The 27,875-nt window shown below is 41.4% G+C and overlaps 1 protein-coding gene across 2 annotated transcripts; it reads left to right on the forward strand.

Annotated features, from left to right (window-relative positions):
- Positions 1 to 27,681, forward strand: LOC132900397 (transmembrane protein 180-like). Of its 2 annotated transcripts, XM_060942472.1 has the most exons (7): positions 1 to 370; positions 6,708 to 7,427; positions 8,260 to 8,414; positions 12,299 to 12,382; positions 23,663 to 23,803; positions 26,183 to 26,308; positions 27,493 to 27,681. In XM_060942472.1, exons 1-7 carry the CDS (start codon positions 215 to 217, stop codon positions 27,503 to 27,505), a joined length of 1,395 nt encoding a protein of 464 aa, XP_060798455.1. In that variant the 5' UTR covers positions 1 to 214; the 3' UTR covers positions 27,506 to 27,681. The 2 variants fall into 2 exon arrangements, with proteins under 2 accessions (XP_060798455.1, XP_060798454.1); XM_060942471.1 differs by having other exon boundaries at positions 26,183 to 27,681.
- Positions 27,682 to 27,875: the final 194 nt, after the last annotated feature.

Here is a 27,875-nt window from a genome sequence, read left to right on the forward strand (position 1 = left end):
TACCCATTTTACCCCGTCCCACTTTCAGCGATAGTTTACCAAAAGTTACTAATAACGTAAAAATTAACAATGTATAACTAGAAGTCATTTATAATTTCAGCATTATTTATTTATTTTTTTAAAAAAAAGTTTTGTTTTTTAGTGTCTTCCGCCTTACTTTAGTGATTTTTGAAATATATATAAAATTCTTAAACATACAAATAAATAAATCATAATGAAAGTGTTGAGATTGTCCACACATCCAGCCTCTGTGGCTTACTCCATGACTACACTCGGAGCCAGCATGATGAACAGCATTTTTAGTTTTTATTATGTGAAACTGTTCCTGAACAAGTACAATATATCAGAAGGAGCTTTCCACAGGTCCCAGGTGAGTAAACCTGCTTTTACCTGTTTGCTCATTTACAACAAGAACATAATAATAATAATAATAATAATAATGAGACATACCGGCGGCACGGTGGTGTAGTGGTTAGCGCTGTTGCCTCACAGCAAGAAGGTCCGGGTTCGAGCCCCGGGGCCGGCGAGGGCCTTTCTGTGCGGAGTTTGCATGTTCTCCGCGTGGGTTTCCTCCGGGTGCTCCGGTTTCCCCCACAGTCCAAAGACATGCAGGTTAGGTTAACTGGTGACTCTAAATTGAGCGTAGGTGTGAATGTGAGTGTGAATGGTTGTCTGTGTCTATGTGTCAGCCCTGTGATGACCTGGCGACTTGTCCAGGGTGTACCCCGCCTTTCGCCCGTAGTCAGCTGGGATAGGATCCAGCTTGCCTGCGACCCTGTAGAAGGATAAAGCGGCTAGAGATAATGAATGAATGAGACATACCTGTATTATCATGAATAAGTGTGGAAAGCTGACAGCTAATCTTAGCGGATTTTGGTAATCGGATTGGATCAAATCTTGAAAATGGGTTGTTCAAAAGAGAAAGTAGGATTCTGAAATCTGATCAGATCATGTAATCCAATTCTAGTTTCAATCTGGATCAAACCATCAGTTTGTGTTGTTCAAAACTTTTCAGAAGGATCTGATAACTTTAATCCAAAAAAAAACAAGATTATCCTGATCCCAACAGGGGGTAGGATTTCAAGGTGGATATCAGGTAGAAAATGTAGTAAAACTTCAAAAATTGGTCCAATAATACAACTGCATTATTTAGTGATACTTTTATTTATGTTTTTGCACTTGACTTGTTTAACCAATACAGTGATAAAGTAGAAGTAGACATAGGCTACCAATTAAGCCTTTCAGTATTGCATATTATATATATATATATATATATATATATATATATATATATATATATATATATATATATTCCCAAACAGAATTCATTAAACTAAAATACATTATATTTTTCTGTCATTGACCATTGTAGCCTATATTAATTTCAAAGAAACAATCAGAGATGACAGATGCCATCAAAAATAATTTCTAACAATTGCATCCCTTACTACACATCCAGTCTGTCCCACATTCTGACAAAACGCCAGAGGTTGGTCTGGTTCTTCAACAGGCTCAGGTGCATCATAAACGTTGTCACAGAGAGGCACATTGCGTCTGGTAGCGATGTTGTGTAGGACAATACATGCAAGTATTATATTACATTGCTACCTGTGGTTTCACTCGTAAGTAGTTAAGGCATGCAAAGCATCTCTTTAGAACTCCATTTAAATGCTCAATTGAGCATCTTGTTTTGCAATGAGCAGTGTTGAAGCGTGCCTGAGCAGGTGTGGCTGCTGCAAGAAAAGGAGTCATTAGCCATGGTAGGAGTGGATAGGCATTGTCTCCTAATATTATGCCATCCGGTCGGTTAGTTTGGAGCTCTCTGTCTAAAGCACTCTCCCTCAGGATACGTGCATCATGAACAGACCCAGGCCACTTCACAACACAGTTTGTGATGATTAGGTCAGCGTCGCCCACAAGTTGAATGTTGATACTACGCCTCCCCTTTCGGTTGATGTACTCCCAATCCCTTTCATGAGGTGCTTGGATATGCACATGAGTGCAGTCAATAACCCCAATAGTATTGGGCATGTTCCCCAAAAGAAAAAACTTGTGCTTGGTCTGTGCAATCTGGTCATCCTTTGGAAATGAAACAAACTGATTGACCAGGCTGGCCAATGCAATTGACACAGCTTTCACTACATCACTCACAGTTGACTTGTCTACTCCTATATTGTCACCAACAACTTGGTAGAAAGTCCCAGATGCATAGAAGTGCAGAGCAATGAGGACCTGTTCTTCCACAGACAGACTGTGACTCCTTCGGGTTGTCCGTTGAAGTTTTGGCCTGACGAGGTCTGCAATGTACATAATATCCGCATTCCCAAAGCGAAAGTGAGCATACATTTCTTCAGTGGTGTATTGCTCGAGTAGTTTTGCACGCTCAACATACACCCTTTGATGGTATCCTCTTCCTCCAACATGGTGGTAGTGATGGACAATACCTGCCATTTCAGTGTCTCTCTGTAAGTCCTCTGAGAGAGGCTGAATATAAGATGGTTGTCAAATACCCACCCACTCATTAGTTGATGTCCTTCAGCTTGTGTTCAATTACATCAATCATGTCCAAAGCCTATGAATACTCTGTTCACTGCAACAGATGAGGTGGAACCATGTACTCAAAAGGACCTAATTTCACTGTTGCAGAAACCCATTGTAGCAGTTCAGTATTGGTGGGTGGAGCACAGAGGACGGCAGGACAGAGATCAGGTTCACAATAGCGTTTATTGCTAGACTTTTCAGTTTAACAACTTCCCACACACAACTGGCGTCTTGTTCAGGGCTGAGCTCCTTCCGCTCTTGCTCTCCCTCCTGATATAGGGCGCGGTCACTGGGAAGACACACAAACACAGGTTAATTGCTCTCAGGTGTAGTGATTCTGCCACTTACCTTCCCTGACTCCGCCCTCCTGTCACAGACCGGCGCTTGACCACGCCCCTGCTGCCACAACCATGCACTGCTGGAGGGTGTTAAGCACCATTATGCCTCAATAATAGGAAGTTCTAGTTCAGGTGCAATAGTAACTAACAAAAAGAAGAAAGACATTTGTATTGAAATCACCCAGAATGTGAATGCAATGGGCTCTGGCCAGAAGAGGACCTTGGATCAAGTGAAATTTAGATGGAAGAATCTGAGGGCCAGAGCAACAAAGGACCTCGCTGAAGTAAAAAACACCCAAACGGGCAACAAACCCTTTAAGAAAGGTGAATGCACAGATGTGGTTCTGGACATTATTGGAGGTGAGAACTCTAATGCTCTGCATGGGATTCAAGGTGTTGTAGGGGATGGTGAGCCAACTGTAGAGGAAAGTGAGCCAGTTCCCCTTAATGAGGAGGAAACAGTTATTCTAGATCTCAGCCCTGTTACGGAAGAACAACCTGTATCCTCACAGTTAGAGCCAGCAGTCACAGGAGCTCAGAAAATATCCTTGAAGCCTCCTTTGCCAAATAAGAATGATGATGCCTATCAATTACTACTTAAAAGAGAAACTGAAAGGGCAGAAACACAGATACTCCTGGCAGAGGAACAAATCAAACTGACCAAACTGCAGCAAACCAAAGCAAAACTTCAGATCCTCATCCTGAAAGCGGGCCTTGAAAATGCTGGTCTTCCCTCCTCATCTGAAGAAGAACCCTGTGAATAGGACATTTTTTTTTTTTTTAAATTTAAGATATTTTCAAAATAGTCACAATGTATTTGTTAATGTATTTTTTATTTGTTGTTGCTCAGAGGTGGTTGTAAAAACAATTATGAACAAAAGTGGGTCTTTTTGTGGGTTATTTTTGTGTTGTCTCAAAATAAAATACATTTAAGTGACCCCATATTGGCTCTTCCACCTGTTCTTTACATACCTGGTAGCCCACATTGTGATATGCTGTCCCATTTAGAGCATTGGTTATCTGGATTAGGTAATCTTGAAAACGGTGTATCTGAATTAGCGTGATCCAATCCAATGTTGCTTTGAAAAACCGGCATAAAAGTAAGAAGGATTACCTGATCCTGGATAGCAAAAAATGTGATTTGGAAATACGGATCATTTTGATCCAGATTAAATTTTTTGAACAACTGGCCCCAAGTTCTCACTGACTCTAAAACAGGGTTTCTGCAGTTAGTTTTTTTCCAAGGGCCAAATTATGTCCAGTGTGCCAAGTCAAGGACCAAAATGCCCAGGGTTAAACACACACACACCCATCAACACTGAAAAATAAACAGCCTGGCATGCATACACCTTTTATAGCTGACTCAAACTAAAATCATTTTTATTTACTGTACCTCTAAGAGCAAAAAGCAATGACTAACGACCACACTAGAGCGAGTGGTACACGGCGAGAAAGGACAGAGTATCCTGAGGCAAGGATATCTGTCAACTACAAAGCTCTAACATTTGCATACCAACAGTTGCATTAATCCTGATTGTTAGAGTGTAAACAGGCAGCACAGTGGTGTAGTGGTTATCACTGTCGCCTCACAGCAAGAAGGTTCTGGGTTTGAACCTCACGGCCGATGGGGGGGCCTTTCTGTGTGGAATTCGCATGTTCTCTGGTTTCCTCTACAGTCCAAAGACATGCGGCTTAGGTAAAATACCCAGCCAGTGCATGCTTAGTGCTGATCCCAAGCCTGGATAGATTGGGGAGGGTTGCATCAGGAAGAGCATTTGGTGCCAAATCAGATGTGCGGATCAGGATCTGCTGTGGCGACCCCATCATAACGGGTGATGAGGTTGTTAGATCATGTAAACATTTGCCAAATGTTCAAACAGCTTTCTACGTAAACAGCTTTCAGCAGCAGCTGTACAAACACATTCTCCTCAAGAAGAGCCAAGTGGACTGTGAGCAAATATGAAGGAGAGATTTTCAGTTTGTTACTTTTTAAAATACAAGGTACAATACCACACTGATTCATTGTTAGTTTGACACCTTTAAAAATTGTGCTTACCAAATAATATCAGGCTGTAATACCAAATTAGGTACAGTAGCATCGATTACTGTAGAGTGCACACATCTTCTGACATCTACACACATTTTACAGCATAGGTCAGAGGTCAAGTGTATGGTGTGAGATGAGATCAAAGTAAAGTAGAGCAGCGCACACTTTTACATTACATTACTTTGCAGGCATTTAGCAGATGCTCTTATCCAGAGCAATGGACAACATACCCAGAGCAGCCTGGGGAGCAGTTGGGGGTTAGGTGCCTTGCTCAAGGGCACTTCAGCCATTCCTGCTGGTCCAGGGAATCAAACTGGTGACCTTTTGGTCCCAAAGCTGCTTCTCTAACCATTAGGCCATGGCTTTAAAGTGTTATGACAGGTGCGTGAGTGCCAATGGGTCAGCATGGGCTGGAACCATTTGGGGTTCGGGGTTCTAAAGGTTTCCCAAGAAGGACAAACAAAGAACGTTCAGTTATTGCAGACTTTTAAGCTATTTTCTCTGATTGTCTCATTGGATTGATTGTGTCTGAGAGCAGTTTGGGAGGGTGACAGAAAACAGGTTCTGGGTTTTGGTAGATTGCACACATTCTTGTGAACTCAGGTGACAACTCCAGTTTTACATGCAAGCCTGATACGAACCCTCACTGAGTTCTTATACAAGTCCAGGAAAAGATGTAAATTGAGAATTCTATGCTCCTTCAGTCTTCATTGACCTCCTCAGGAATATTTTTGTTTCAGGAATTGTTTTGTTCAGATTTTTCAAGTGTAGGTCATAATTTTCCCTGATGCCCAGTTATTTTTGTTAAGTGGGCCAAAAGCTATGGAATTCGAATCACAGACTTCCAATTTTATTAGGTTTTTTAAAATAAAACAATTAATGAATTTAGGGCCACATAGCCCTAAATTTGCTGCTATTTTTTCCTGCTTCACTATGACCCAATTCAAGATACTACATCATGCATCACATGGTGGGCTTTCCCTGTTCGCGCAAGGCATTGTAGTATACGAATTTGAAACAGGAGAGAAAAATGGAGGATGTGAGTGTGCGAATGAAACGTGAAAGGCCAACTACAGTAACGGAAAGCGAGAAGAAAAGACATTATGTTGTGAAGGAAAGGAAATATAGGACCAAACTAATAAATATCGGTGGTCAGCGAGCACCTCGGTGTGATCAGCTGTTCGTTTAGCGACAGAATGATGGAAGTCAGTGCATGCTCAAAGGTAAACCTGTAGATGGCAGTAATGTAACATTGTGGATGCCAGCTGACGAAAAATCAAAAGAAGAAAGTAAATCTGCGCACATGGACTTCCTCTCTCTGCTTGACTGAGCGAAGCAAGCGATTTCATGCACGTTATTTGCTCGGGAATCCCCTCAAATTAAATAACTTCCCAGCCACAGAATGGCCTGATATTTTGTGAGATATTACAGAGATAAGCATGTATCACGATGACCACATTTCAAAGGGAACAAAACTTCACCGATTTTATGAAATCAAAAGGCCGTCTAACTTTAATATTATAATAAGTGAGAAATTTTCAAAGAATGGAAATAGAGAAATCTAGACTTTGTAGACCCATGCAAGAATTCTGTTTACAAAAGTAAAATATTTTCCAAATTGAGACTTAAAGTATGGAAAATTAGGAATGATTTTTGTCTAAATAATATAGACTTGTGAAAATGTTTTAGATTTTTTACTCCGGAAGACCCAGAATCCTGTTGATTTATTCCCAGTATTTTTTCCTGGATTGTGGTTCTAATCTACTTTTTATCTTGCTCAGGTGGTGTATATGATCTGGAACGCGCTGAATGACCCGCTCTTTGGCTACCTGCAGGACAACTCTCGCATTCCCTGCTGCTCTCAGCGAAGGCTCTCCATCCTGTATGGTGCTCCGTTCTACAGCCTGGCCTTCCTGCTTGCCTGGTTCCCCTGGCGGTCGTACGAGGCGGGGGACTGGCTGAGTGGCGTACACCTGGTCATCACATTGTGCGCCTTCGACGGCATGCTGACCTTCGTGCTCCTGGCCCAGTGTGCCCTCTTTGCAGAGATCTCCGAGAACCACCAGATCCGCCTGAGGCTCATCAAGTACAGCCAGGTGGCATCTCTCATCGGTTCCTCCAGTGTGCTCTTCTGCGGCCTCGTCTCCCACAACATGGACAACTTCTTTGCCTTCCAGGTGTTCTGCATGTTTGTGGCGGTGCTGGGATGCGCCTGCATGGTCTATACAGGCATCCACAGCGAGAGCCGCTTTGACACGAAGGTCACAGAGGCGAGCTCGCATCAGCCTCCTCTGTCGCTCTCCGCTGTGGTTAGCATGACGTGGCAGATCCTCACCAACCGTGACTTCCAGCTGTTTGTGGTCATGAACTTTTTCCAGGTCTTTCTCTTGGCCTTCTTTAACAACTTTGCCATGATCTTCTCCGAGCACCTCATCCCTGCGAACGCCCTGCCGTCGCTGGCAAAGAGCTTCATGTACGGCGCTGGATTTATCTGTCCTCAGGTGCCGTCCTAAATACAACTCAGCGTTTATTTAAGTTACACCTTGAATGCTTGCCTTTATCAGCGTGTATTATGTAGAGGAACGACATGAAACATTTCCAGTCATCCAAAAAATTACAACTGAAATAATTGCGCTTAGATAATTATGGCATGACTTACAGCAGAGCAAGTGAACAAGTAGAGTAAGGCTTAAAGTAGACTTCTTAACAGGATTGCTTCAGGAGTTCATCAGGAAAGAAGTTTAATAGTTTATCAGAATGATCCTCTTCAGATTTTCACCGTGTACATATTTAAAAATTTCACAATCCTCTGAAGAAATGTAGTGCACCTCAAGGGAAACTCATTTTTTAATTTACTTTCTTTATTTCAGATTTTCCTTTTGCAGCAATATAACTAGCGGCACCTTAAAATATAGTAGTAAGTACTGATGAGCGGTACAGTTGAGTACAAAAGTTTGCACCCCCAAAGATCTTACAGGTGGAAAAAGAATAAATCAGATGGACACAGACAGACTGGGAAAGAGAAAGCGAGAAAGAAAACATAATGCAATAAGTGAAAGAATGAAAGAACAAAACATGAAAAGGAAAGAAGAAAGGAGGACAGACAAGAAAAGAGAGAAAAATACAATGAACAAAAGAATGAACATACAAATGAAAGTAAAGAATGGAGGAAAGAAAGAAAGATGAATAAAATCTATGATTTGTAGCTGCAATACTCTGAAATTAATCAACACCTTTTGACCAATCACAGTCCAGAATTCAGCAGCTCTGTGGTGTAAAGATTATTTTTAAATTGGGTATTAATCTCTGTGTGTGTGTGTGTGTGTTGTGTAGTTACTGGTGTTGTGCAGTCAGAATCTGCTGTGTGTGATGGGGTATTACCGCATCATCCTCCTCACATTCGCTGTGGAAGCAGGAGGTGCCTTGGTGATGCTGCTGCTGGGGTCGGGACACTACTACTGCCTCGCTGTGTTCATCACTGTCAACATGTAAAAACACACATACACACACTCCAACACATCCCTACTCACACCCTCTCCTTAGCACCTCCACACACTCGCACATCCTCTCCCCAACACCTCCCGACCTGCTACCCTGACACTCCTGCTTTGACCTTTCACCTACAATCTCTCACCTGATGCTCCAGTCCATCAGGAATATCAGTAACATGTTGTACATAGGTGTGTTGTCCATAATCTCAGCAGAGTAGAAGGTTTGCTGTTGAGCTCATAAGACACGTTGTTGTAACTATTCCTTACAATAATGAGTACACCCTTGTTTCCTTGAGTGGTGGGAGGGGGTAATCAATTCATTGGGGTCATCATTCATGTGATCATCCTTCTTTGGTGTTTCGCTGATAAGCCCATGACGCCTCCAGAAGACTCAGTGGTAACGTCTAGTGTCCCAGATGCTCCACCTTCTGGTTTTACTCATTTCTAAAGGTTGATGGTACCGCGAGCTGGCTTGGTGGTTAGTGTGTCCGCCTCTTGATTGGGAGATCGGGAGTTCTACTTGTGGTCAGATCATACCAAAGACCTTTGTAAAAATGGTACCTACTGCCGTCTGGCAAGGCACGCTGCAATACAGATGCGAGTGGGGAGTCAAACTCTCGCACTCACCAAAGGATCAGCCCTCCATTGTAACCCTAGCTGTATCGTCGAGAGGCCAAGGGCTACGAAAACGGAGATTGATGCCGCCCAATGCGCCTTCATGGCCCAGTTAATACTGGGATGGGAGACTGCCTGGGAAGACCACGTGCTGTGTGGGAAGGACTTATGACCTTAAAGGTTGATGGTAACCTTATAGACCAGATTTGGTCCTTTTTTCTTCAGCCGAAGTCAGTTGTTGCGACACTGCAGGTTCTGACAATGACCTGATGGCTTGTCGTAGGACCCACCCTTGAACTCCTATCTCTTTCAGAAACCTGGTGATTGATTTGGCCATAACCTTTGCAACCCACCTCCACTGGGAGCACTCATGGTTTCCACCTCCTTTGCACTGCTTCAGCTGCTGTGTGTGTGTGTGTGTGTGTGTGTGTGTGTGTGTGTGTGTGTGTGTGTGTGTGTGTGAGATTTCAACCTTTTTCCTTTCATATGCTTCACCCACTGCAGCCTCCCAAGGCACAGTTCATTCCACAGTGCATAGGGACCTCTGTGAGATAGACCACAACAGCAGGTCTGGTCTGAGATTTGTTATGATCTCAGCTGGAAAGTTGAACTTCTGGTCCAGATCCATCTGCACTTTCAGTCTCAGGCTGTGTCCAACAGACTTGATTCCCTCCTTGTAGTTGGAAGCTTTGGGAGTTGTCCTACTGGTATGAAGGTGGTGATGTTAGAGAAGCCAGTTGTTTGGGGGAAAATGGGGCATTAGCAACAGTTCTCCTTTGCTCCAGGATACTTTCCAGTTGCTGGAGAACCTGTTTGTGTCTCCAGGTGTAGTGGCTTTGGACTGAAAGACTGGTTTTGCAGATGGTAAGGATGTGCCCTAGAGTTGCCAGTGTTTTGTAGAGTGGACATGATGGATCTTCTCCACAGCCTCAAGTTCTTGGGAGTGGGAAGTGCGTTGTAGGTGGCTCAGGTTATGAAACTAATTCTGCCTCCTTCCATCTCCCACAGATCCTTTCAGGGGAGTTTCTGGTGCTTCTGGTATTCTCATGTTTTCCATTGGCTGTATTTGGCCTGCAAGTCTGCCCTTGTACATTGCATTGCCTCCACTTACTTGCGAACTTCAGGAACTACCCATTTTCACAGCTGGGTTGCTGTTGCTTTTTGCCAAATGGGATGACGTGTCACAAGACCAAAACCACCTCTTCACTGCTGCACCTGACCTACAATGTCTCCAAACCTGAAAGTAGATTTTGCTTCCTCTGCAGCCTCAGATGAGGACCACTTTCTCCCAGTTGACAGCCTGGGAGTAGTCGCTCATTTCACAAAGTCTTGTGACTCAGCCAGGGTCATGTCCAGCCTCACCTTGGTGCACTTGTAGTGAGGCTAGTGACAGGCAGTTCAAGTGCATCATTCACATACAAGCTGATCCTGCTGAGGCAATGTGGAAGTCCAAGACATTTCTTTATGTATAGGAGCTGGTTGTTCTCGCCAATCTCGTAGACTGTCAGAGGCCATATCAAATGTAGAAGCAGTCCAGACTGCATGCTCTACAGTTTGTTTGCCAGCAATAAGGCCTTGTGCTGACCAGACCTTTTGATGGTTTATTCCCTAATTTGGATGCTCTGGTCTGTTTCCTTGAGGCTTGCATTGTACCACTGCCTCAAGCTCTTGATGGGCAATTCTGTGGGTTGGAATGGGTGTGTCATCTATTATGTGGAATCTCTGGTCAGTAAGGTTCCCATTAACAATGGGATATGCTCCCATTGGATATGATCCTATTGGACTGGATTTTCTGGGATTAAACCTCATTATTGCCCATTTTATATTTGACTGAAGCTTTTCCAGCAGTTGCTTTGTGCATGCGACAGTTGAGGTCATGGTGGTCTTGTCCATGTAAGCACTAATGGAAGGTAGTTGCTCTCCAGAGACAGAACTTCAAATCCTTGAAGTAGTTTCTGACCACGTTTGTCAAGATCATTAGCAAACAGAAGAAAGCAAAGGCTAACCAGAGGAGGGAGTGTGGGATGGATCCAAAAGCACTGACTAGGTTGAGGAATACAACATGGAGGTCTCTTCCTTCCTTTTTGTGGCTTGAATCTGATGTCATATCATGCTTGTGTGTTCTAAGCATCCTGGGGAGCCTGGTATCTCGGTTTTCTGCACTGACATGCCTATCAGGTTGTTCTGTTTCAATTAAGTTATCCTTTGGGCAATGATGGTAAAGAAGCTCTTTCATTTAACATGCAAGAGATTGTCCAGAATTGGTCAATATTTAAGACCTCCTTTTTCATAGGGATTAATACCCCAGCCCTTCACCACACTATTGGGATAATTTGTTTCTTCCATTCCACCTTCATTCATTTCCTGAGGAATCTCAGGATGTGTGGCATATTTTTATACAGCCTGTATGGAACTCTGTTTGTTTGGTCCTGGAGCTGAAACTGCCCTTGCCGTCCTCACAGCTTTCTCAACCTTGCTCCATCTTGGAGTGCTGGCTGATGTTCTGGTTGAGGGATGGTTGGCGTATCTAGAGGTATGACTGTCTGATCTTGTCTCTGCTCATTGGTGTGTGTGCGGTTTTCAGGTGGTCTTCAGAATCCCTCTTTGACACTTTAATTAATTCAGGTTTTTCTTTTGTGAATAGTCCTTTCACAAATCTAAAAGGATCCTGATAGAAAGATGTTTCATGCCTTCTCCGTCTTCTTGCATTGAGTTTGGAGCTTTTCTGTCCTCAGTGTTGTTAAGTGATCTTTTATGCTTTTTGTAAGAGGTTGATACCCACTGTCCTCCAGTGATTCCTTCCTCTACTGTTTCTTCAGTCCCTTTGCCCAAGGTGCTTGATTTCATGTTGCTCAGCACACTTTGGGTTGTGTCCTACCCACATGCTTCAGTCAACTGACTTGAGCTTTCTCTCAAGATATAACGGTCAATGTGAGGTCCTGGCCTCACTTCCTTCAAGAACTGCATTCGGGCTACGCACGACCTCTCCCCAACTCCTCCCTATGCACGACCTCTACCTACACAGAAGGTTTTCAGGAGGGAGAGATCGAGGGAGTGGGTAAAAAGCAAACACTGACATTTTTAGCTGACTGTAAATATCCCATGCTTTTCTTTTTAAAACATTACACTACTGTCTGAGCAAACGGAAATAAATCTGCTGTGAAAATATCTTCAGGCAAAGCTTGATTTTTCAGCTATTGTGAACACTTTTTTTTTTTTTTTTTTTTTTTTAAATTTCTCTTGTTTCTCTCTGAATGTGTTTTTAGGATTTTGGTCCAGGCTTCTTTCAGCCTCTTTAACCTGCCGCTGGCTGATATCATCGATTCAGACCTGCAGAAATACAAGCGCAGGTAACGTACTGTTCAGTTCTGGATTGTGATCAGTCAGAAGGTGTTGATTTAATTTTCTATAACAGCAACTCTGACAGTAGTGCAGCTGCAAATCACCAGTTTAGGTTATTGCGTTTTTCTAATGCTATCGTTGATACAGTGAAGTTTCCTGTAAGGAGACGTTTATTTAACACTTATGGGAGGAGTCTCCAGTGTCAGCACTTTTGTAGTTTTCTGACATCTTCAGGACAGACGAGTTTACTCTTTGCGGGTTCTCGTTAACATAAGCTTATAAACTTCAAGAAAGAGGAAAAAAAGAGAGGTGAGTGAACGACTATTTATAGCTGCTATAATGTAAGTAAGAACTTGTTTCATGGACATTAAATAGTAATTATAAGCAGGTACAATTTAAAATCGTAAAATAAAACAATTTGGGACATGCTGTTTATAGGAAAACAATCAACTTCATGGTGGTAACAGTCACCCGACTTTATTCACACCACCCCGTTGTTGATTATTTTACTATAACTGAACAACACTGCATGTTTATTTGTTGCTTCATTTACCTAAAAATGCATTATATGAATTAGACACTTTTTAATAATCCCCCTTTGAAAGAAAAGTGCTATAATGGAAAGCATTAGGAAGGTTTTTTTTTTTTAAATGACCATTTTGATAGTTTTGGGTTGTACGCATGATTTTTAGATGTCTTACACTAATCCTAATGATCGCTACACACAGAGACACAACAATATAGGAAAAAAAGTGAGTTCACGGTTCCCAATTGGTGCAACAGAAATGCGTTCGCCCTATCACCTGGAGATCACAAGTTCGAATCCCGATGATGTTACAGCCATCCATGACCGGGGGCTCAAGAGAGCAAAAATTGGCCGTACTCTCAGGGAGGAGTGGCATTCTCTCTCCCTTCAATCACAGAGGGCCTAGCCAAACATGGGTGTCTGTGAGCTTGTGGAGGTGGGTGGATAGCGCTTTCCTCTAAGTGCATTACACCGCCCCGATGCTGCATGAGCAAACATTGGATCAGGGATAAAACTGGAGGGAAACAAATGGGTAAATAAATAAGTCAATTCAACCAAAAGGAGCTTGAGAGTGAAATGGTAAAACTAATAAAATATTCTTTTTTTTTTTTTTAAATCCAGACCAACCCTACTTTGGTGGTCTAAGAATTAGAATTATTTTTTCCTGTTGTCCATATACCAAATATAAGAGCCCTTTAAAATGACTAACGCTGTCAGTCAAGGAAATGTGTGCGTTTATATCATTGCTACAAATTAGACATGATTTGAAGTTAGTTCATTATTAAGAATTATTAATATCACTACATACCTGGTACACACTGTGATTTTTAACATATCAGATGTTTAACTGTGTGCATGTGCTTGTTTGCTCGCTTCTTGGACTGTGTATTTGATTCAGGTAATATTTACATATTAATTAATTCAGCTGGCTTAAGAGCATTAAAAAGAGCCCTGGGTGTTTACGACACTATGGAAATATAGGACATTGTACGTCAACGTTTATGCAAGTAAATTACACCTGAAGATTATCTAGAAGGGAGTGAACAGGGTGTGGCTTTCTTTTGATGTCTTATTAATTCAGGTTCTAAACCTGAATGGCCATTTGAAGTGAAAAACAGTCATCAGAAATAATTTAGATAATGACACGATGTCACGCCCAGTAATTGTTCCTCACATAGATCCGCAGCTAACAGTCACAGAAGGACAGCTTATTAAAAAGGTATTTTATGTCACTTTAAAGGAACAGAAAATGTAAAGTAAACACATGCATGGGTTGGTAGCTTGTAATATTGAAAGCCTGTAAGAATAGTTTCAGGTATGTTTGACCATTTTATAAGAGTTGCGAGCGTTTTTGTATCGCTACTCTAATGCCACCAGTAGGTTGCCATGTTGCCTGTTGGAAGGGCGATGCGTGACGACATTTGGGTGCAAGGCTGAGTGTATACTTCAGTACTGAAGGGGCAACGCAAAAGGTCTACTAAGGTGACAATGTCAATTTTTATTTTTAAAATTTTTTTTTTACTATACATCTGAAATAGCATATTAATAAGCTGTAACCCTGACTTATGGATAAACTTGAACTCTTTACCTGTAAAACGAGGCTGAAACTGTGTGTTATACTACTTGTTAGCTCATTTAGCATGCTCTCGACTCATTCATGAAAAACTTCAAGACGTCACCAGGCGAGCCTACTGTAATTATCGTGGTAGACAGTTCAACCCCCGTGGCAACGCAGAAAGAGGGTAAACTAACACTGAGTGCGTTTACATGCACATCCAAATCGAGCTACTGTCAGTAATCGAGCTAAGGGTCCCAGCAGGGGTGCCAGAGAAATCCAATCCTACATGCACACAAGGAAATCGAGCTATTGTGTGAGGTACATTGTGCACCCGAGCCACAGGTGGCGCTACACGCCCCATCGTGTTGGTACACTTCCGATTGTCATCATGTAGAAGAGCTATTCAAGAGTATAAACAAAGTTATCATTTCCGTGTTCACAAGAAGTGTTTGTATGTACAAACAGAAGTGTTCCTAATAAAATGGCCACTAAGTTGAAGTTGATCTGTAATGGTGAACATATTAACTGTTAGTCTGCTAACATGCTAATAACTTACCAACTAATTGGAAATGGGTGCGTACATGCCCAGACAAGTGTTCCTAATAAAGTGGCGGCTAAGGTGACGCGTCATGCCGACCGAGGCTGTCGTGTTTCCCGCTTGTGGTCTCGTCACTTCCGGAAGGGGCAGTGCTGAAGTAAGTAGCTCGACTACGTAGCTCGATAGGGTTTACCTGCACTAAGTAGCTCAGCTACAATCGCATAATCTAGGTCGTGTAGCTCGATTACGAGAAATCAAGTTCGGTTCAATTTCAGCCTAGCTAAGGTGTTTCCATGGCATTTAGAACTTCGATTTCAGTCGAGCAACGGCAGAAATTCAATTTTCTCTATGTGCATGTAAACGCACTGACTGTGTGACTATACAGGATTCATGTGAACATTACAGCAGGATGCACTTGTATAAAAAAAAAAAGGCGGAAATATTGCCAGAAACACCCGAGCTGCTGGTATGGTATGGATTTATTTTGTAAAATTCATGCATGTAAAAGATACAGTATAAATAGCACTGAGGACAACACAAAGTAGAAAATACACTTATTTCCAATGTCCTCTTGATGACAGCAGGAAACAATAAAATATAAGAGACAATAATAAATTGACAAAATTGTATAAACAATGATAAGTCATAAACAAAAATATATGCTAACTGTATGGTAATTATCACAGAGTACAACTAGATTACAGAAATGGCACTAAAATGATTTAAATATTAGTTATACACACACCATAAAACTGGGTTTGGAATTTACTCCATAAAAACTGTTTCACCTGTTTCTTAAAATTATCACGTTTGACTAGATTGCAGTGATCGAGGTCGGCTATTCCACAGACAAATTCCTGTATGCCTAAAAGAACTCCGAATGGTTTCCGTAAAGTGTGACGTCACTTACAATACACGGCCACGTTCGACAAAATGGACCATAGCACCAGTGACATTTCTTCACTGATTTCCTCAAGTATTTCGGACAATGACACGAATAACAATGATTATAATAAACAAGCATTACCAGATCAACTGGTTACACACAAGTGAACAATATTTATAGAGTTGTTTTAGTTAGTCATTACCGAGGCGCTTTTGACAACACTAAATCAAAGAAAGACACCCAACGAACATCAAGCCGCTTGGCTGCATCAGCAATTATGTTCATGCCCAAAGGAACTCAAAATAGCATCACGCTTAATAAAAAGTTAGGGAAGCCATAAAAAGTGTTTTCTTACCCTCTGAATTTCTCTTTTGCGGACTGCTGATAGTGTTGTCTCGTTTGTCTTGTCCGCTTTTTGGCTGAAGATTGTGGGAACCACATCTGGATTCAGCGCTGGCTTGTACGGTATTCCTAATGCCTGGTGCATCAGAGTTGTTTGAGTGAAACAATTTTCTTCAATATATTCCAAGCACACCAGCTGCAAATGCGCATGGATTAAAGTTTTCCGTCGCTACGAAGGATTTCCGTCAACTGGGAGCGCTAAAGGTCAATAATGAGAGTGATGCAGATCCGAGGAAAAAAAAGGGGGGGGTAGGCCCATAGGTCTGACACCGATGTGATTTAGAACTTCACCAAGCTGCTGTGATTGCCTGTTGTTGAACCCTTTCTTGTGCTATGTTTGAGTATATGTAAAGGAATAAGTTGTTGCACTAGATAGGCCTAAATAAATAAATAAATACAGCCTACGCTACTGTCTAGTCCTGGGGAGGCTGGGCGTAGGCAGTGAGCCGCGGTGCTCGGCTTGAGTTTCATTTCTGTCGGCGGCTCCAGCCCGACTTTGCATGCTCGTAACTCGGCCAAGGGAGGTCCCAGCCTCTCCAAACTTGGCAGCCAGCGACCTCTGCCCTCTCCCTAATGAACCAGCGCTGCCAGGGCGGGCCAGCCCCGCGCCTCGGGACGCAATTCACCCCGAGGTGAGCCGCGGCACTCCGCATCAGTTTCCTTTTTTTTTTTTCCCTTTTTTCCTCTTTTTATATATGATTTATTTATACAAGTTATACAAGACAATATGCACAACAGTCTTCACAAATAGTTACATAACTACAGAACGTATCAAACAACCAAACAGTGAAGACACACTATACAACAAACCCCCACCCCCACCCTTCCCAATCAAAAAAAAAATATATATATATATATACCAGCAAAGAACCTGTACCAATGGCAGTTGGGAGGTTAGAGTCTCATACTGTATTATAACCCATGTTCATTCATCATCAATCCAACCACTCACATTCACACCAATGTACACACACACACCACACACTCACTTCCACTCACATCCATAAGGATACACACACACACACACACACACACACACACACACACACACACACACACACACACACAGAGGCTCCTCCACTTGCATTAAGTGAATAGTTTATAGGAAGCATATGGAAAGAAAAAAAAAAAAAAAATTCTTGCATGCTGCTAAACTAACTTACTGTTATTATAGGCTGTCAAGGTACTGGGCTATGGTGCATTGGAGGAGGTTATTTAATCAAATGGTGGCGACATCTAATTAAAAGGAGTTGACATAATCTAAAACAGGTTCCCAGACCCTATAAAATTTGGGTGAGATACCACGCAAAGAATATTTGACTTTCTCCAAAGTCATGAAATGAACGACATCCCTAATCCATTGAGAAAGGGAGGGGGGGTGGGAATCTTTCCAGTGCAGCAATATGATACGTCTTGCTAAAAGTGATAGAAAGGCCACCAATTCACAAAAATAGGGTGGTAGTTTATTGCCAACAGGTAGGACACCAAACAATGCAGTTAATGGTGACGGACAGATGTTAGTGGATGTAATAGCAGACAGAGCATCAAACACACCCTGCCAAAAGTGCCCAAGAGCAGGACAAGCCCAGAACATATGGCCAAGAGTGGCTGGTCCTAAATGGCACCGATCACAGCTAGAGTCTACCCCTGGATATACACGGGCTAGTCTACTTTTGGACCAATGGACCCTATGCACTACTTTACATTGTAAGACTCCATGCCGGGCACAGACAGAGGATGAATGCACCCATTTCAAAGCATGATCCCACTCCACAGGGTCTATCTCTGTATTGAGATCAGTCGACCATGCAGTACGTAGTGCATTGGAGGCTGAGGAGTGGTGCGCAAGGAGAGTGCAGTAAATCCTTGAGATACTACCTTTCATGTAAGGGTTGATTTTGAGAATGATGTCTATGAGTGTGGGAGGGGGTTTAGTAGGAAATTCAGAAAAATGTTTCCGTACAAAATCTCTTATCTGCAAGTATCTGAAAAAATGAGTTGAAGGCAAGTCATAGGCCTGTGCTAACTGACCAAAAGAAGCAAATTTACCATCAATATAAAGATGGTTAAATGATATAATTCCCTTATCTCTCCAAATTAAGAAGGCGTTATCAATGCTAGATGGAGTGAACAGGGGATTAGGGTACACAGGAGCCAAAGCAGGCATAGATTGTAATGCAAAATGTTGCTTAAATTGTGTCCAGATTTTAAGACAATTTTTAACAACTACACTATCCGAATGCACAGACGGTGATGAAGTTGTGGGAAAGCACAGAAGGGAAAATAGAGATGATGGACCACATGAGGCCTCCTCAACTTGTAGCCAAGATGGAGGTTGGTCACTAGAATAATAGCAGTGTAACAAGGCTCTAATATTTGCTGCCCAATAATAAAGTAAGAAGCTGGGGAGGGCCAGACCACCCAGCTCTTTAGATTTTTGCAAGGTGTCTTTCTTAATTCTAGGGGCCTTATTATTCCATAAGAAGTGAGAGATGATTTGATCCAGTGAATGAAAAAAACGTTTACTAAGAAAGATAGGTATACATTGAAAAAGATATAATAATTTGGGGAGCACATTCATTTTAACACAGTTTATCCGTCCTGCAAGAGAGAGAGGCAAGAAAGACCATCGCTGAAAATCCAGAGACAGCCTAAACAGAAGTGGGGAAAAATTACACTTAAATAAATCCGAATAATTTTTGGTTATACAAACACCCAGGTACTTAAAACATTCTAAAGATGTTTTGAAAGGTAAGTCAGATAACGGATATGCCCTGGCCGCTGCATTAATTGGCATTACCTCACTTTTATGGAAATTTAGTTTGTAGCCTGAAATCTGACCAAATTTCTGCAGCACATTTAACACAAGAGGGACAGCCCTGTCCAAGTCTGACACAAAGAGAAGAAGGTCATCGGCATATAGGGAGACCTTATGTTCAACACCACCCCTTAAAATGCCAGGTATCTGGCTGGACCTAAGGGCCACTGCCAGTGGTTCAATGGCAATGGCAAATAATAATGGAGAGAGCGGGCAGCCCTGCCGAGTCCCACGCTTAAGGGAGAAGTAGTCAGAATAATCATTGTTTGTGCGAACACAAGCTTGGGGGGACATATAAAGAAGCCTAATCCATGATATAAAGGTATGACCAAAACCAAACCGTTTCAACACATAGAACAGATAAGGCCATTCGACACGATCAAATGCCTTTTCTGCATCCATGGAGACTACCACCTCAGGGGTGTCAGAGGAAGTTGGAGCATAAATGATATCAAATAAACGTCTAACATTATGAAAAGAATGTCTGTTTTTAACAAACCCTGTCTGGTCAGAAGCCACAATGGTTGGCAGAACCTTCTCCAGACGCCTAGCTAACATTTTGGCCAATAGCTTAACATCTGCACAGAGCAAAGATATAGGGCGGTAGTTACCACAAGAAAGTGGATCTTTATCCTTTTTTAAAAGGAGAGAAATGATGGCCTGTCTTAGGCCCTGTCCACCATCTAAACACTAAAATTGCCTTTTTACAAGAGACTCACCTTTTGCCTTTGGATCATCCTCGGCTTCGCAGGGGGTGGGTGGGTCAATTTTTTCATTCCTCCTTTTCAAGTAAGGCCCGGGGGGTAGCAATTCTTATTCATAAATCCGTACCATTCTCTGTGACTAAAGTGATGTCTGACACAAATGGGCGCTATGTTATTATCATAGGTAAAATGGGAAGTAATAACCTGATTCTAGCGAATGTATATGGCCCAAACTGGGATAATGATAATTTTTTCAAAAACCTTTTTTTCTCTCTTCCCAACTTGAACTCCCATCAACTTATTCTTGGCGGTGATTTCAATTGTTGTCTTGACCCTTCACTTGATCGTTCATCCAGTAAACCTTGTAGTTTATCTAAATCCTCAAAAGTAATTCAGATGTTTATGGAGCAGTATGCAGTTGTAGATGCCTGGCGCTTTCTCAACCCTAGTTCTAAACAGTTTTCTTTCTTTTCTCCTGTTCATGGTACATTCTCCCGCATTGATTATTTTCTCATTGACAGCAAAATTCTTCCATCTGTCAGTTCATGTTCCTACAATCCTATTGTGATATCAGACCATGCACCAGTGGTGTTGGACATTTTCCTTTCTGGTAGATCTATGACGCGTTCCCCCTGGCGCTTTAACTCTTTTTTGCTTTCTGACCCAAATTTTGTATCTACTATTAAGAACTCCATTGAGCTCTATATTTCTACTAATGCAAACACTGATACATCAGCAGCAGTCATTTGGGAGGCATGCAAAGCCTACTTAAGAGGAGAAATCATATCATACTCAGCTTATCAGAGAAAGGTCTCCTCAGAGGCAAGGGTTGGCCTTGCTAGAGACATATCAGAACTCCAATCTAAATGTGTGGGTTCGCCTAATGCAGATCTTTCAAAAGAATTGCTCATGAAAAAGGCTGAATTTGACCTTTTGGCTTCCAATGATGCTGCAAAGTCGTTGTTAAAATCACGTCATAAATATTATGAGTTTGGAGATAAGTCTAGTAAACTCCTTGCACATCAAATCCGGCAGGCATCTTCACTACAGCATATTACTCAGATTAGTACTACGAATGGGTCAATTATTGATCCACAGTTAATTAACAAACAGTTCAGAGACTTCTATGCTGAATTATACACCTCTGAATGCGTGGCTGATGAGAGGCAGTATGACAGTTTCTTTGATTCTTTGGATATTCCCTCTTTAGATAATGCAACATCATCTGGTTTAGATGAACCCTTTTCAGTAGATGAGCTCAGAAGTGCCTTAATGCTAATGCAGAATGGCAAATGCCCGGGCCCTGATGGGCTTCCTGCTGAATTTTATAAGTCATTCTCAGATCAGTTAGCTCCAATTTTACTTAACATGTTCAATGAATCTTTACAAAATGGTTGTCTCCCCCTCACATTAATTCCACAGTATTTAGTGCCTCGTCAGTCTCAAAAATGAATAGTGAAGGACCAACGCGAATTAAGTGCCAAAAAAAAACATCTTGTAGGCCTATATTTTACATTTTCAAAAAAGTCCGGAATTGGAAGTCGGTCAGTGGAGTGTAATGAAGTGTCTCATTCACTAAGCACAAAAGGTCGGAAAACAGTGGAGAAAACAGCAATTGCTTAAATAGGCTACTAATGTTTTACATTAGTAATTTAATGTATGTGACAAATTCATTGATTAAATAGATAAAGAAGCGAATACTCCAAAGCTCAAAATTCAGGAAAGTGGCTCCGGTGTCGCAAGTGCACAAGAACAGTTATTTGAAAGTTAACCTAATGAATTTGTGCGTGCGCGTGTGATTTCATGAAGAACCGGGACAATTGGCATTCGGTGAAAGATTCACACCTATGACTCCTTATATTCGCGCGCGCCCTCTCGTCCATTGTTGCTTCATTTTCCCGATTTACACGAGTGTCTGAAGATGGAGTTTTCAGAAATCTCCACTCTGCCCCGAGTTTCCAAAAGTAGCTGTTTTCAGTGACTGAAACCTCCGTATAGGTGTGAATGAGAGGTGCAACCGAATAAATAAATATGCGTCTTTTTTATCCGGCTACATGTAGGCTATCACTGCGCAAAGCCTCTAATGTTGAAATGGTAGTAATATTTGTTAAAATAATAGTAGGTTAATTTCCACATTAATTGGTAAAATGGCCCAAGGGATGTGATGGGGGGATGGCCGTTTTATAAGGGGGATGATTTGAGATTTTTATTTCAGAAGGGGGAAGCCTCCCCCCACATCCCCCCTCAACTCGAGTACTGCATATAAGGCCATATTTCACCGGACGCAGGCCCTTCGATTTCCATCACTAGAGCGCGTCAAATTACTTTCGGTTTTGCCAGCATGGACGCGCTTCTTTTAAACGAAGGCACAGATGTGTCAGACATCGACAAAACGGTAAAGAATAAGTGGAGATGGGCTTGGCTAAATGAAATGGGCGATAATGGCAAGCTCCTGCTGCTGTGCCAAGGAAAAAGAAACAAAAACAGGCATCTGGTGTTGCCAAACTAGATGCCTTTGGCTTCACTGCAAAGAAGCAGAAAAAGTGGACTTTCACTTTACTTTTCTTGTTTCCTGGCTTTATTTCAACAGATTTTCTTATTTTTCTTTCTGTTCCACCCTTTTGAAAGCATGGTTCAAGTTCGACTGCACTTGCACTTTTCTCTTAACCACTGCTGTGCATTACTAAAGTATTGTTGAAATAAATTTGCACTTTGTGCTGAAAACTTGATGTTTCATCATGAATAGCCAGTAATGACAATGGTCAAGTCTTGCCTTAGCTTTAGTCATTGTTAAAATTATGTAAATGTACTATAAGTAGGGGCCTAGGGGATAATGGACAACACAGCGTTTAAAATTTGACGCATCGCTGACGTGGTAGGGGCCAACGACATGGAGCTTTTTTTTTTTTTTTTTCAGTCAGATTTTTTTTTTTTTTGCTTTAATCCATGAATGCGCTGTTTTTGCACCCGAAGGACCATTCCAGTCAGCCCGTGAGAGGTCTGTCCCTGTGCGGCAAATGGCATTTATCCATTACCTTCTTACCTTTTTGTCCTTTGGGAATTGATGCAGGGGAATTTTTTCACTTGTGCCATTGTTGTCTCCAGTAATGTTCACATGAATCCTGTATAGTAAGGCAGAGTTTGTTTACCCTCTTTCTGCGTTGCCGCGGGGGTTGGACTGTTGACCACGGTAATTACGGTAGGTTAGCCTGGTGACGTCTTGATGAGGACGTTTTTCATGAATGAGTCGAGAGCATGTTAAGTGTGCTAATGGTCTAGCAAGGTTACAGTCCACAGAATGAGGCTGTCTTGACAGCACTACTTTTACCAGGGATATAAATATGAAAAGTTACCTCCCCCATTCAGTCACCTAGGAGTACATCAGCTGTTCACTCTACCCTCGCTGTTTATCAGTGACCTCAGTATTATCTTTCCCCCTCCACTTTTTTGTTAGAGAAATGGAATTTCAATTTTTTTCATATAAACTTTTAATGAAATCATCTCCAGCCAGCGGCAGCTTCAAGTCTTACCTGTTATGCGGAGCATCCGTGTTTTGCGCCCAAATGATCTCAGAGCATTGCTGGAAACGAATGGGGGGATTTTTCTGATTGGTTAAAATATTTTCAATGGCGGCATCCATGAAATCGTCTATTCTGCATAGAAACTGACTTTTGGAGATGGATATCTTAGTTGTGTGAGCTCCTTATTTTCAATTATTCACATGAATCGTTAGTTTATATCATCTATCTTCATAACCTGTATTTTAAAAATGGGTTTTCTTTTTGTTTAAACTCAGTGTGTGTATTTACCAAGAGTTGATTTCTACGCCTGTTGTATTTTCTGTCTTCTCCACCAGCTCCCCGCTTTCATCAATGGTTTTCGGGACCAACGCTCTCTTCACCAAACCTGCCCAGTCTTTAGCGCCCATGTTGGTGGTCTCCATTTTAAACCAGTATGGCTATGAGGAAGTGAAGAATGCCTATGCGATAGATCAGAGGTAAACATCAGAATAATATTGCCTCCTAATTATGAGGGGGGGAAAAATTAACAGAAATGAGAATGAAGCTGAACCTCATTCTTTCTAGATATAGATATAAAAATGATGCTAAAGCAAACCCCAAAAGTCAGTCTTCCTCCAGGGCAGAAATATGCACAACCACAAGGAAAAATTAGCCACTTAGAATACAACCCCGATTCCAAAAAAGTTGGGACAAAGTACAAATTGTAAATAAAAACGGAATGCAATAATTTACAAATCTCAAAAACTGATATTGTATTCACAATAGAACATAGACAACATATCAAATGTCGAAAGTGAGACATTTTGAAATTTCATGCCAAATATTGGCTCATTTGAAATTTCATGACAGCAACACATCTCAAAGTTGGGACAGGGGCAATAAGAGGCTGGAAAAGTTAAAGGTAGAAAAAAGGAACAGCTGGAGGACCAAATTGCAACTCATTAGGTCAATTGGCAATAGGTCATTAACATGACTGGGTATAAAAAGAGCATCTTGGAGTGGCAGCGGCTCTCAGAAGTAAAGATGGGAAGAGGATCACCAATCCCCCTAATTCTGCGCCGACAAATAGTGGCGCAATATCAGAAAGGAGTTCGACAGTGTAAAATTGCAAAGAGTTTGAACATATCATCATCTACAGTGCATAATATCTTCCAGATTCTCTGAATCTTTTGATGAATCTCTGTGCGTAAGGGTCAAGGCCGGAAAACCATACTGGGTGCCCGTGACCTTCGGGCCCTTAGACAGCACTGCATCACATACAGGCATGCTTCTGTATTGGAAATCACAAAATGGGCTCAGGAATATTTCCAGAGAACATTATCTGTGAACACAATTCACCGTGCCATCCGCCGTTGCCAGCTAAAACTCTATAGTTCAAAGAGAAGCCGTATCTAAACATGATCCAGAAGTACAGACGTCTTCTCTGGGCCAAGGCTCATTTAAAATGGACTGTGGCAAAGTGGAAAACTGTTCTGTGGTCAGACGAATCAAAATTTGAAGTTCTTTATGGAAATCAGGGACGCCGTGTCATTCGGACTAAAGAGGAGAAGGACGACCCGAGTTGTTATCAGCGCTCAGTTCAGAAGCCTGCATCTCTGATGGTATGGGGTTGCATTAGTGCGTGTGGCATGGGCAGCTTACACACCTGGAAAGACACCATCAATGCTGAAAGGTATATCCAGGTTCTAGAGCAACATATGCTCCCATCCAGACGATGTCTCTTTCAGGGAAGACCTTGCATTTTCCAACATGACATACTGCATCAATTACAGCATCATGGCTGCGTAGAAGGGTCCAGGTACTGAACTGGCCAGCCTGCAGTCCAGATCTTTCACCCATAGAAAACATTTGGCGCATCATAAAATGGAAGATGCGACAAAAAAGACCTAAGACAGTTGAGCAACTAGCATCCTACATTAGACAAGAATGGGTTAACATTCCTATCCCTAAACTTGAGCAACTTGTCTCCTCAGTCCCCAGACGTTTACAGACTGTTGTAAAGAGAAAAGGGGATGTCTCACAGTGGTAAACATTGTCCCAACTTTTTTGAGATGTGTTGTTGTCATGAAATTTAAAATCACCTAATTTTTCTCTTTAAATGATACATTTTCTCAGTTTAAACATTTGATATGTCATCTATGTTCTATTCTGAATAAAATATGGAATTTTGAAACTTCCACATCATTGCATTCCGTTTTTATTTACAATTTGTACTTTGTCCCAACTTTTTTGGAATCGGGGTTGTAAATAAGACGGGAAAGAAGTGTGTAATTCCAACACTGCCGCTTTTTTTTTTTCTTTTAAATCTCGGAAAACCACATCAAGCACGAGTGTTCACTTACAGCAGGACCAGGTATAAATCTGAAACTGATTAAACAGCTATTACCAAATTAGACTAATAGGGGTGTGTCTGCTGTGTGATATTTTAAAGCAGCCCGTGATTTATAATGATCTGATGTAGAGCTGTTTTAATGTGATTCATTGTTGTGTAAACAGTTTAATTTAATTAAAGAAAAAAACTGTTAAGAGTAGGAGGCCAGGCTACTTTTATTAGAACTGACAGACTGCTTCAGTGGAACTGATTCACAGGGGCCATGCCTTCCTCACTTGATTTGAATCACGGAAGCACTCTTTCAAAAGCGTTTACTGAAGATGAACGAATGAATGATTGTGCTTTCTCCAAACTGGGCAGGTTAAAATCCTGAAAAAGATTGAGCCTCAATGGCTCCACGTGGCCTGAAATGAAAAAGTAATCTGATAGTGACGTCTGACGCCCTCTAGTGATGTAACTGTATAGCACTATCGTACATAAACGACTAATATGTTCAATTAATTTCTTTGTCTTTCTGTCTCAGTGTACTGGAAACGCTCCACAGCACCATGTTCTACCTGGTCTGCTTGGTGCCGTTGTGCATCACCACTCTGCAGTTTATCTTCTGGAAGCCGTTCTCAATCAGAGACAGTCACACAACTGACTCAAAGTACGTAGAGGGATGATTTCATGGAGACCCTCTGCTGTTTCAGACAATATTATTACAATCAATATATTTTATTTTAAGATTTAAAGAATGTAAAGGTTTGGGGAGAGGTGTTTTTTTTTAAGTTTATTAGTGGGGCATTGAAATGCTATAACTACTGACACAATAATACTAATACATTTGCAAATGGCAAATTTTCGCATCCATCTTGTGATTTTTGCAACAAGAGAGCTGCTGTGATGGTACAGGAGCTCTTAAAAACATTAACATCACAATTAGTGAGATTATACATTATTACATTAAACTGATATATAGAGAAAAAGCAAAAAGTACAAAGACTTATGAAAGAGCCAAAGCAGACATGCAATGAGGGATGTCTGTTGTTCATTCTAGGGGCACCAATAAATTTAAAACCAGTGGGTTTTTTTGTTTTTGTTTTTTTATTTATTTATTTTGCGTGCCCATCACATGTACAAGGACCTCAGTAAGCTAAAGTACAAAAACTCCAGACAAAATTTTACTTTTGTGAGAAGACATTTAAAATATCTATTTTTTGTTTTGAAATAGTTTGAAATGTAAGACAATTTAAAAAAAATCACTTCATAATGTTTCTCTACACTAAAGAAGAGGCACAAAACCACTTTTATACTCACAGGGTATAACAATCTTTACCAATATGTACATTTTCGGTTGGGATTATAATAACCTGGGGTTCTCTCTCTCTCAACATATCTTTTTAGTAGTAGGTAAACTGTGGTGGGATGTTTCTACACACATGAACAGATCAACATTCTGTAAAATCAGGACTGTCCTAAAGATATGGCAATAAGCATTACATCACACAACAAAAAACTTATCCAGTCCAAATAGAGCTAATAATGTCCGTTTGGCCTGAGTTACATGAAGGGTGCCAATAATTTTGGAGTCAGTTGTAAAAGAATAACCAAAACTGATTGGAGCGAGGATCATATAACGGCACTATACTTGAATTTCAGCTAACCCTGCAGTTTTACAACCTGATAAATTTTCTTTGGTGGACAGAAAAATGAAATGGAGGAAGGAAGGAATAAACGTACACCTTTTCAGATGTGTACACGTTAGTGTGATTGAGGCATTACAGTGGGAATGTTGTTGTGAAAGCTGTGTGCAGTTATAACTTTCTATTTTTCACTCCTTGCTGATGGCAGTAAACGGCACTAGGTGGTACTAAAGGTACGCTGCGCTGTGGACCAGAAGGGTGCAAGTTTAAATCCCAGCACTGGCAGTAAACCAGTCCTCGAGGAAAAGTGTGAACACTGAGCTGCTCCGCTTTGTGCTTGGACTGGATCGTAACTTGAATTTTTTCTTAATCGGAAAAGTAGTTTGCTGTTTTTAAGCACCAGTGAGTAACCTTACTGCACTTTATTGTTTGTGATGTAGGGATTTAAAAAAAAAAATCTTAATATTGACATTGTATGATTTCCAGTTTTTACTGTGCAATTTTACAAAAGAATAAATGTTTTCTAATATTTTTTCTACACCCAATAGGCCTCATTTATCAAGTTGAATATTATGTAAATATTTTCGTAGC

The sequence above is a fragment of the Neoarius graeffei genome, chromosome 16 (genome assembly GCF_027579695.1).
Source record: "Neoarius graeffei isolate fNeoGra1 chromosome 16, fNeoGra1.pri, whole genome shotgun sequence".
NCBI classification, from domain to species: Eukaryota; Metazoa; Chordata; class Actinopteri; order Siluriformes; family Ariidae; genus Neoarius; species Neoarius graeffei.